The sequence below is a fragment of the Dermatophagoides farinae genome, chromosome 3, assembly GCF_024713945.1.
Source record: "Dermatophagoides farinae isolate YC_2012a chromosome 3, ASM2471394v1, whole genome shotgun sequence".
Taxonomy (NCBI): domain Eukaryota; kingdom Metazoa; phylum Arthropoda; class Arachnida; order Sarcoptiformes; family Pyroglyphidae; genus Dermatophagoides; species Dermatophagoides farinae.
The window spans coordinates 6,158,436-6,170,435 of NC_134679.1; the positions used below are offsets into that span (position 1 = coordinate 6,158,436).

The 12,000-nt window shown below is 29.1% G+C and overlaps 1 protein-coding gene across 1 annotated transcript; it reads right to left on the reverse strand.

The window, feature by feature from the left end:
• Positions 1 to 1,693: 1,693 nt before the first annotated feature.
• LOC124494414 (uncharacterized) lies at positions 1,694 to 11,704 on the reverse strand. The gene is made up of 6 exons (XM_075729691.1): positions 11,294 to 11,704; positions 7,647 to 8,090; positions 3,069 to 7,575; positions 2,885 to 3,014; positions 2,616 to 2,804; positions 1,694 to 2,525 (listed from the first exon to the last, which is right to left on the reverse strand). The coding sequence occupies exons 2-6, from the start codon at positions 7,996 to 7,998 to the stop codon at positions 2,142 to 2,144; spliced, it is 5,562 nt and encodes a 1,853-aa protein (XP_075585806.1). The 5' UTR covers positions 7,999 to 8,090; positions 11,294 to 11,704; the 3' UTR covers positions 1,694 to 2,141.
• Positions 11,705 to 12,000: the final 296 nt, after the last annotated feature.

The window sequence follows — 12,000 nt, forward strand, 5'->3', positions numbered from 1 at the left end:
GATAATAATCTTTATCCATATAGGCAAACCGGTCGATGATGGTAAATGTAGACAAAAATCTGCCGATAATTTATCAACCCATGGTGCTTTTCCTTTTGAGCTACAAATAAACTGAATATCAGAATAATATTCTGACAATTTACAAATCTCAAGTAACTCATTTTTATCATTTTTAATACAGAAATCTTTAACACATTTTTTCATTATTTCACGTAAACAATAACATAGTTCACTTAGATCTTCATAAATTTTTTCAAACATCGTATAGTTTGCTTGATGCGAACAATCTTCTAATACTTTATATTCAAATGGTGATGGATCTCGTTTCAATGTTTTCAATGTCAACATCATTGCGTCATTTGCATTTGTTGTCGTTGCAATATGAATCATTATGATGATGATGATGATCATTGTTTGTTGCATTTAAAATGCATAATATTGAAAAAAAATTTTAACAAACTTATTATAACCACCACATCAAACTAATTAGGTTAATTAAATAATTCATTTATCAAAGAAAAAATTCAACACACACAAAAATGTGGTGAAATGAATATTCGAAAAAATGAAAAAAAAAATCAACAGGAAAGTTTTTTTTTTTTTGAGCTCGGAATATACATATATTTTTTAATTATACATTCTCTATATCCATATATATAAACATTATACACTTCACACACACACCCATGGATATATATTGAAATAAGATTAATAACGGCTCATAGAACTTTTCATTTTGCTTGATGAACCACCAGCATTAGATCTTGCTTTACTATTTGATGCTGAAACCGATACCTCTTGTTTTGATTGTGATTTTCTTTGTCCACGTTTCATATCGCCATTTTTTGATCGATTTGTTGATTTACCAGATGAACAAAGAAACACGAATAATAATAAACATGATATAAGTACCACTATAACAATGCCAAGAACTATCATTGCCCATAAAGGTATGCCACCAGTTGATGATGATTTTCCTGGCAAATTTGAACAAAATATCGGTGAAATCTTAGAAACCCATGATTGTTTTGTCATTGGTGGACACTTCAATACATTTACATAATTATATTCTTTTTTACAAAAATCAAAATCTTTCATGTCTTTTTTGTAACAAAAATCTTTAATACATTTACGAATCAAATAACCAACGCAATGGCATCGTTCACCTTCATCATCAACCGTTTTATTTACCATTATTTTCGTCGATTTTTCATTGCATTTTTTCGCAAGTTCATCATCAATACTACTCAGTCTTTCTTCCATCGATATATTCATTGCATCATCTGCATTTGCTCCAATAATCATTATGATGATTAGTGTACCGATAATTTGTATCGAAAACATTGTTATAATGGTACACTAATGACAAAAAAAAAATAAAATACAAAAGCAAAAATAATAAAAACCAAACTTTCTATGTGTCTATTAATGGCCAATTGTTTTGCATATTTCAATCAATTTTCAAATATTCAGAATTTAATTGAATTTTTTTTTCTCTCGCCATTCTAACACACAAACAAAAATGAATAAATAATTTCATTATCAAAATCAAGAAAAAAAAACGAAATTTTGCCGCCAGCGTAAAGCCATCTGCCGGCAGCATTGAGCTTTACGAGATTTTTAAAATAACATCAACGCATTTTCATTGTCAAATTAAATTTTTTTTTTAATTTAAATTAAATTCATTTATATATTTACAAAAGCAAATGGTGTGAATGCAAAAAAATCAATTTTGAAGCATGTAATGAGAGATGGAGAGAAAGCAACAACAACAACAAAAAAAAATGAAACAAAATTGTGTGCAAAATAAAATAAAATAAAAAATATGGATCATCATCCAACAAAACCGGAATAATATTCTGTCAAAAAAACATACAAACACGAATAATAATAACTTGATTCTCAGTGTGTATGTGTGTGTATGGGTGTGTGCGGTTGTTGTAGTTGAAAATAAAATGTGAGAACGAGTGTATAAGGAGAAAAAAAAATTTTTTTTTTTCGAAAATGAAAATTTTTTTTGGTTTTTTCTTTTCGAACCAAACAATAAGCCATGCCAATAGACACAAATGTTCGATCCCATTAAATAGATTCGTGTGTGTGTGTGTGCGGAAAAATGCCTTTTTTTCTGGTGTAGAAATGGCTCATCTTTTTCTTCTTCTCGTCGTCGTTAAGGCTAATGATGATGATGATGATGATGATGATGAGTTTTGAGCTATTTGTGAATTACTATTTCTTATTATATATGGTGAACATTGTTTCCATAATGTACAATGTTCAACAGCTTTGTTCACCGCTTTCAATAATGGAAATTGTCCCCAACCACAACGATTTCTATAATCATCATAATTGATTGACCAAATAAATATACCGGATAAATGATTGCCAAGTGCATATTTTGTTTTCAAATAAAGACTTAATTCATCATCAAAACCGACCCATTGATCATGTAATTGTAGATTTGCTGTTATACGATATTCATCTTCACTTAATCGAACGTTTTGATTTCCTAAATATAATTCACAAAGCTATATTGTTGAAAAGAATGTAAAAATGTTTGATAATTATCAGGAAATCAAAAATATCATGTTTCTTTTTTTTCCAATTTTCAAATTTACCTCATTGAATGAAAGTAATCCCGGACGATTGGTTATCGGTCCAGCTAAACCAGGTCCGATCGATAATGAACCAATTTTAGCATTCAATTGATTGGCCAATGTAAAACTACGTCCATAAAATGCAACACCAATCATCGTTTGATTTCTTGGCGCTTGTTTTCCATTGATCCAATAGTTGACGGTATAATTCTACATGTACAAGAAAAAAAAATCCAAGAAAGCGAAAAATAATTGGTAAACATATAGAGATTGCCAAAAAACAAACTTACAATATTAAATTTACTATTTCTTTCATCAAATGTATTATTATTCTGTGCATATAGTGGTGAAAAATGATGTACATGATTCTCCCAGGATCCATAATAATCATATGTCATCAATATCAAATGATCCACTGACCTACAAAAAAAAGATCAGTATAGAATCTGGTGAAAAAATTCTCAATATACTTACTCAGCTAATTTTTTGGCATCATAACCACGATCAATAAATTCTTGAAATGGCGGCACCATTAATCCTAGCTCCAAACGATGTGGTTGATTTCGTCTACGAATCGAATCGAATTTTTTTCTCATTGATCGTACAAATTTAATTAGATTTTGTTTATCATCAAATTGAAACATGCTATGGCTACTGTATGTTGCACGTGTTGAACGTGAATCCATTGATGATTTACTACCATAAACTGGATAGAACCATGCAATGATGGCACCATCGAAACCATTTTCATGTACAAATTTATAAATATTCGTACTAAGATGATCACGAAGTTTGCCGGTGGCAACCATCAACGAAAACAATTGCGGCGGTGTATCCCAGCCACCAACAGCCACTAATAGCTTTAAATGTGGATTATTTCTTTTAAGTTTCTGCAATCGTAATAAACATTCTTGATTGTATTCACGATTACGTTCACTATCCTGTTGTATTGCATTCAATCCAGTATATAGTTCACCATTTAAATCAATATTGGCAAATGCATAGATTAAATGTGTACAATATTTTAAAAACATTGAATTCTTTTCCAATTGATCAATATCAAAATATCGACCTTTATCATTATTCTTATTCTTGTCGCTATTATTATCACCATCATTATCATAATCAGCAAATGGAATCGATCGATATGCATCATATGTGCAGAATATTTTAAAATTATTTGTTTGATTCATCATAAATCGATTATTGATTGTACTATTGATTAAAACATTAGCTGGTACAATATTGATTGTTGCTGTTGAATTATTTATTTTTTCACGTTTATTTTCGATTATAAATTCTGTTGTTGGAGGTTCCATTGTTGTTGTTGTTGTTGTTGTTGTGATTGAAATTCCAGAATCATCAGAAATATCATTAGTACGATTGATTAAATTCATTGATTCAATTTCTGGCATTATTGTTGTTGTAGTTTGTCGTAATATTTCATTGTTTTCTACTTCCTTTATGAATGAATCGGAAATGTCATCATCAATACTCAATGATGGTGTTGTCGTTGTTGTTGGTGGTGATGTAGTAGTAGTTATGACATTATCTTCAGTTATTGTTGATAATGGACGATTGTCAATGGAAAAATCCGTATTATTATTATCTTTTCTCATTGAACGATAACCATTTGGTAGCCGAATTTTACGGAAACGTTTTCTATTCTTAAAACGTGGACGATATAATCGTAATAAATTTTCTGGATTTCTATTTATGGCCATTATTGTTTGATAATTTAACAACAATTTTGTACGTTTCTTTTTCGATTGATTTTTTCCATTTCTTATTCTTGATATTCGTGGATGCTGTTGTTGATGATCATGATCATGATCATGATCATTAATTTCAAGTTCAAAAACATTGTGATTATTATTAAATTTATTTCTTGGAATCATAATATGATTATTATTATCGTTATTATTGTTATTTTCAATTTGTGATTGTTGTTGTTGTTGTTGATTTTTATTCATATCTGTTTTCTCATTGTTTTTTCCAACATTATTATTTGTTTGATCACTTGATGATGATCCAATCAATATTTCACTATATTCCGAAGCTGAACCAAATGTATTATTGTTGGAATTATTATTATTATTATCATCATCCAACGATAATGTCGGTACAATAGTAGGTACAACAACCTGATGTATCAATGGTGATGATTGATGATGATTAATCGATTTAGCAATACTAATATTTGTTTGTTGCCGTGATCCATTGTTGGAAAAATTCGGTAACAAATACATTTCACCTACATTATTGATTCTACTATTATTACCAGTACCATTTCGTATACGATAACGTTTTATTGATGCCGGATACAATGACATTGATGACATTGTTGATCGTATTAGATCTTGATGGCGACGTAATGCTTCTTGATAGATATTTTCATCTGATGATTCAAATAAATATTCTCGTTGCTGTTTATTAGTCAGATGATTATTATTATTATTATTATTATCGATTGATTGATCTTTTATATTTTGTTTATCAATTTTTGTCAATCTACTACTACTACTACTACTACTACCACCATTATTAGCATTACGATATGGTTTCATAATCTTATGAATAATCGTTATTTTTGGTACATGTGTTAATATCATTGTTTCAATATTTGATTCATTCTTTATATTATTATTATTGTTGTTGTTGTTTTTGTTGACAGTTTCATTTTCATTATTATTAACATTGTAATTTTTATTGATTGGTTCAGCTGTACTAGCACTGCCACTACTACTATGTGATAAGATTAAAACTGAATTTGGTTCATCAATAGCAAACAATGATGATGGTGATGGCGTTGTAGATGATGATGATGATGATGAATTAATTATTGGCCTTATCGATTCGGATACATTATTATTATTATGATTATTTGATAATAATCGAATATTCTTATCATTATTTTGTTCAATAATGATTGGCATTAATATGGCTGTTTTTGACGATGTTTTTGTTGTTGTTGTTGTTGACATTTTCATTGGTATTATTGTTGATGATGATTTTGATTTATCATTATTATTAATAGTAGTATCATTCAATTTGATTATTTTCAAATTGGAATCGATTCTTCCATAATCATCATCATCATCACTATTGCCATTGCCATTATCATCAACATCTTTATTATTTGATGACTTGCCATTATAATTTAGTTGAATTGATTTGGATGGAAAATTTCTCGAATAAATTATCTCATCATCATCATCATCATCATCATTCTTATTGCTATTTTCTTTTATCAAATTCATATGAAAACTTTTTTCATTATGCTTAAAGGTTGGAATAGCTGTCGTTGCCATTGTTGTTGTTGTTGTTGTTTCATAATAGGATCCATCATCATTTTCATCAAATGGTTGAATAGTAGTAGTAGCAGTAGCAGCAGCAGCAGCAGCAGAAGTAGCCGTAATGTTCTTATTGATATTCAATGTAATCAATTCAATGTATGGTGATGATGATGATAATGATGATGATGATGATGATGATGAATATTCTGGTGCACTTGTCATTGTTGACATTTCATTAAATGTTTCATTATTTAAGAAACTTTTATCGAAAATATTGCTTTTATTATTATTAATACGTGATGATTGATCAATTTGATTATTATTTTGATGATTAAAATTTGATGATGATTCAGTTGTCATATCAAATGGTGATTCCGTTGTTATCATTGATTGTGATACAGCTGCTGTTGTTGTTGTTGTTGTTGCTGTTGTTGTATCATTAATCGATTCCGTCGGCACAGTTTTCCTTCGCCGGAACACTGTTTTTTCTAATGTTTTCAATTTTTCAATTTGAATACTCAACAATTCTCGTGTACGTTTTAGCTGTTCTAATAAATCATTTTGATTGATTTCAAGCAACATTTGTGGTTGTTTTTCTATTGATTGTTGTCGATTTGAATGACGATCATCATCATCATCAGCAGAAGCAGAAGCAGCAGCTATTTTTGTCGAATTGATTTGATTTTCGATTATCAAATTAGCTATTGTAGTCATCGTTGATGATTCGTGATCACCATTAACAATATTATTATGTAAATCAGTGACGGATATTTCACCGGAAACTTGATCATTATTATTCGACGATTTATTTGCAGTAGTAGTTATCATTTTGGATGATGAAAATGGATCGATTGTGGTCGTTATCATTAATGGCTGTAAAGTACTTGTTTCTATGGTGGATGTTTCATTTGAATATTTCGTAGAATTATTTCGTCGATGTTCAATCTTATCATCATCATCATCATCATTATTGTTGTTGTCGTCATCGTCGTCGCCGTCATTGTCATCATCATCGTCTGGATCAACATAGGCCATCAATTCTTCAATGGCAAGATCATTATTATAAGTTACATCATTATTGATAGTCATATTGGACAGTTGTTCATCATCACTATCACCATCTACCATTGATGATGGTAATTCAGTAGTGGTTGTTATCGTTGCTGTAGTGGTTGTTGTTGTTGTTGTTGGTCGATCTTTTTTTGTTCCCAATACAGTATGAATAAATGAATTTAGTTCTTCATTATTCAAACTAAGTGATACACCAGATTCACCATATCCATTACCGGCAACTATTATTGAATTCTGATCAGATTTTCGTCGTGGCTGTATTGTTGATGATGATGATGATGATTGTTTTGATTTTTGTTTTGTTGTGGAAACATTTGTTTCATCAAAATTATTTCGTAATCGTCGTCGTTCATCATTATTATCATCCTCAACATGATGATGATGATGATGATAAACATATTCTCCTTGAGAACTAGGATGGTTGATTATCGGTACTAATGTACGATATGCTGTCAATCGTGGATGATGAATAGCTTTCTCATCATCATTTGTTTCAGCTGTTGAAATAATATCATGTTGTGATTTTTGACTGTGATTTTTTTCACGTATTTCTTTACGAATATCCGGTAAACTTGCCAAATATTGAACATAATCTTCTAATAATTTTCTAATATCTAATAATCGATGTTAAAATTGATTGATTAATTAAAAAGTTTTCAAAAAAATAAAAACAAAATAATCATACCTTTAGCCGTAGTACTGCTGCTGCTGCTGCTGGATGTTGAATAAGAATTATCAACATCAATATGTTTGGCGACATCTTGTGGCAACAATTGAAATGTTGATGAATTTGCTTGAACATTTGAAATGGAATTGATGAATAATAATAAAATTGTAATGATTATCATCATAAACGGCTTTAGTGAATAATTTTTTGATAAATAATAATCCATATTATCATTATTATATTGTCGATGATTTAAAAATGTTTGTTGTTTTATGATTGTCGAATTTAATGGCGATTTGGACAATAAATTTGGCAATAATGGTGATGATGATGATGATAATCGTCGTCGTTTATAATGACATTTGGCCATTTTTGAATTTTTTTTTTTTGGTTCTTTTCGTCACTATTATGATGATGATTCAATTATCCATCTGTCAAGCATTGGATTGATGATTTCATGATCTATATAATCAGAATAATTTTATTGGTAGAAAAAAAATGAAAATAACAAAGAATGAAATTAAAAAAAAAACAAACAAACAAGCAAACAAAAAATCGAAAATTTGCTTCAAACTAATAAATTAAATTGGAAAAAAAGCTTAATTTTCAAAGATAAAGATATTTTTGGAATGTTTTTGCTGCTGTTGTTGTTGTTGTTGAAAAAACACGCCATCAGTTTGATTTTTAGGATATTTTTATTTTTCGTAAACATCATTATCATCATCATCTGATAATTTTTTTTGTTGATTTTCCTAAAAATTTGCTTCCGGCGAAAAGTGTGATGTTATTTTATTTCATTTCATTTTTTTTCTGGTTCGTTTTTTTTTGATATTGACGTGATTTTGATGGATTTAGACTTGCTTCTGCTACTGCTGCTACTGCTGCTATGGCCGGTAATTTTCTCATTCCAATACATTTTTTTTATCTTTGCAATCTCTCGCTCTCTGTGTCTTTCATACAAATCACTTTGATGATGACATTATTATTATCATCACCAAATAATTATAATGATCAAATCAATTGATTAGATCATTTCAGGAACAATTTGTGAGTAATACCACTGTCTCTCTCTCTTAAAATAACCTCAATGAACATCAAAATCTAATGTTTTTTGGTCATTTCATTTTTAACCACACAAAACTAACTATTCATTGACAGAGAAAAAAAAATCATAATTTGTCTCATCCCCTTTATTCCAAATGTTTGATGATCTAATTTCTATATATATATAAGTAATAAATATACGATAGATCAATAGCTTGAATCACATGCATCTTCATTTTGACCATTCAATAATGATGATGATCATCATGTAATGGCCAATGGCGAATCAACATACACGCTGTATTTTATGCTAAATTTCAATAGAGATTGAGACAATGAAAATGATTATTAATCATCATGCAATCGAAATGTTTTTTTTTGTTGCAAATGTCTATGAGAAAAAAAAGAAAGATCAATTATTGCCATCATCATCATCAACATCTTCTTTTTTGATGTTTTTTTTATTGACCAAAAGACCACAGTGTGTGTGTGTGTCTAGTTCCAAAATCATCGATTTTTTTTTGCTGCTGCTGATGATGATAATGATGATGATGACAATGAAACATTGATGACATTCAAATTGGTTAAATTGTATAATTTTCTACGATATATAATCGATTTAAAGTGCGTGCATGTTTGTTGTCTGTGTGAATTTACACATATAATTCATTTGTTTCGCAACATTTATGTTGTTGTTGTTGTTGTTGTTACAATGTAATGTTTTGTATATATTTGAAAATGATAGATCGATGATGCTCAATTTTTTCCCAATTTTTCGTTTTCGTCGTCATTGTTGACATGATAATTGTTAATCCTTTTTTTTATGCAAACAGTGGAGGCAAAAATGGCACATTTATCATGGAATTCTAAAGAATGATGACCATCACACACACACACAATGATTGAGGTTAAATTTCTCATCAAAATCAACAGAGTAATTTTAAATGTCAGATTAACAAAAATAAAAATAAAAATTTTATCTCCCACCAAAAAAAAAAAAAAATCACAACACACAAATCACATTGTTACATAATTCTCTTCTTCTTCTTCTTATTGATCACGATCATCATCGATATTTTTCTATTGTTTTTTTTTTCAATTTTAAAATTGTTCAAACACGCACACACACACACATACACACACGCACACCCCATTTTTATTTGATTTCTCTATCAAATTCAATCTCTGATTGATTGATTGATTGATTGATTTGGAAAAAAAAACTATTTACAAATGGATTATTCTTTTTTTTTGTTTTGTTTTTGAGACATTTTTTTTCGTTTGTTTTTATTTTTTTTTCAGTAACTGATTGATCCATCAGATTATGATCACAATGATCAGATTGAATTGAATTATTGATCTGTCATGAATATACTGTTGATTCCCATCATATATGATTATCATCAATATTGTCAAATTAAAAATGAAGAGAAAAATAAATCTTTTCAAAGATCTATATCTATCTATACCTATTTAAGACTGAATTTGATGGCAGAATAATCTTTTTTTTTGTTGTTGTCATCTGGTGGATGTAGATTTGTAATTTGTATTTCAAAATGATCAAAAAAATTTGATTCGTCACTGTTTTTTTTGCACTGATAAAAATCTATAAATCACTTTGTTTTGGTGTGGGTGTGTGTGAGCGTGTGTGTGCGCGCGCCTTGGGCGTTATCTGGTAGCTAATCACAATTGATCACACTGATTTTTCTTCTTCATTCGCCATAGTAGCAATACAATAGTGAAACCGGAAAAAAGATTGCGAACAAAAAAAAAATTTGACATGAAAAATGCAAAATTTCCCGTAAAGTTTCTGTTCACAATCGTACAATCTTATTTGGTACAGCGAGAAAAAAAAAATCAAACAAATCTATTTCTGTATCCCAAGATAAAGGTTTGCCCAGAAAAAAATGTAGAAAAAAATGTAAACAATTTTTTTTGGGTGGACGTTTTTTTTTTTTGCTACATTCAGATTATTCTCATTAATCGATCGATCGATTTTTTTATGATTTCAATGAATATTCAAATCTAAATTGTTTTGTACTATTTAAGAAAACAAAGACGGCAACAATAACAATCGATCGATACCTGGTTCATCATCATCATCGGTCATTTGCCCGAAGCAAATCCAGATTCAGATTTTTCATTTTTTTCTGGCTCAAAAAATCATTTAAATTAGTGGCAGCTGTGATTTATTTCGCAAAAAAAAATAACCAGACAAATTGATTTTTTTTGTCGATTTTTTTTTTAAATGAACCATTACCATCATCATCGTAATTATTGCTGCAAATTTTAAACTTTTGATTATTGTTTTTTTTCTTGTTGAAATTTTCAATTTTCATTTGCACTCAAAATAAAAACTTTTCCTCTCTTCATAATGATCATTTAATACATGTGTGTTTATTAAATTTCTAAAAAAAATCATTTTCACCGTCAATAACTTGGAAAAAATGTCCTTGATGACATGGACATTCCGGTGGCCAGCAAATGGCTAAGTTGTGGCTATTTAAAATTTTTTTTTCATAGTGGAAAAAAAATGTATGACATAACTGGAGTAACATAAATGACATGACATTTTTTTTCGTTGTTGTTGTTGTTGTTGTTGTTGAATGGATTAAACTTACAAAATTTTTTTTTTTTTGCTCCTCGTATATATTTTGTGGGAATGTTGTCGTTGTTGATGATCTCACCAGTAGATTAATTCTGATGATGATTATGATGATGATGATGATGATGTTTAAGTGCAAACGATAAATATATGTTGATTATAGTGATGAAGATTTTATGGAAATTTTTTTTTGTTCGTTTGTTTCTCACAAATAATTTTGTTTTTTCATTTAAATTGAAAATTTAAATTTCAATTTGAAAATTGTCGCTGACACTGTTGATTTTCATCACTGAATATATCCAGAAACACAATTCAAATTGCACCAGTAAACGTACACACACACCCACTACAAATTCATCAATCTTGACCAAATGGGTTTCACATTCACAGTACACACACACAGACTTGTTGATAGTTCAACACAAACTGAAACATCATTTTTGTGCATCACTTTCGATATGGATTTTTTTGTTTTTTGCCATACTTGGCATACTCTTTATTTTCAATCATTTTTTTTCTGTTTCTTTTAACAACGAAAAAAATGAAATGAAACACTGAAAGAAAAAGAAAGTGTCTGTGAAAAACAGATAAAGAGAGAGAAAAAGTTTGCTTTCACTCTTCATTTTTTTTTCTGAATGGAAAAAATTTTTGTTTTTTTTTCTATCCAAACAAAATACCTTCTTCCCTTTTTTTTCTCCTTATCATTCATGTTACTATTTATGA

Excerpts from the sequence above, each read along its gene's own strand:
- LOC124494414 (XM_075729691.1), bottom strand. The coding sequence starts at position 7,998 with ATGGCCAAATGTCATTATAAACGACGACGATTATCATCATCATCATCA. Across the intron at positions 3,015-3,068 it reads GATGCCAAAAAATTAGCTGA|GTCAGTGGATCATTTGATAT; the intron begins GTAAGTATATTG and ends TTTTTTTTGTAG. Across the intron at positions 2,805-2,884 it reads GAAATAGTAAATTTAATATT|AATTATACCGTCAACTATTG; the intron begins GTAAGTTTGTTT and ends TTGTACATGTAG.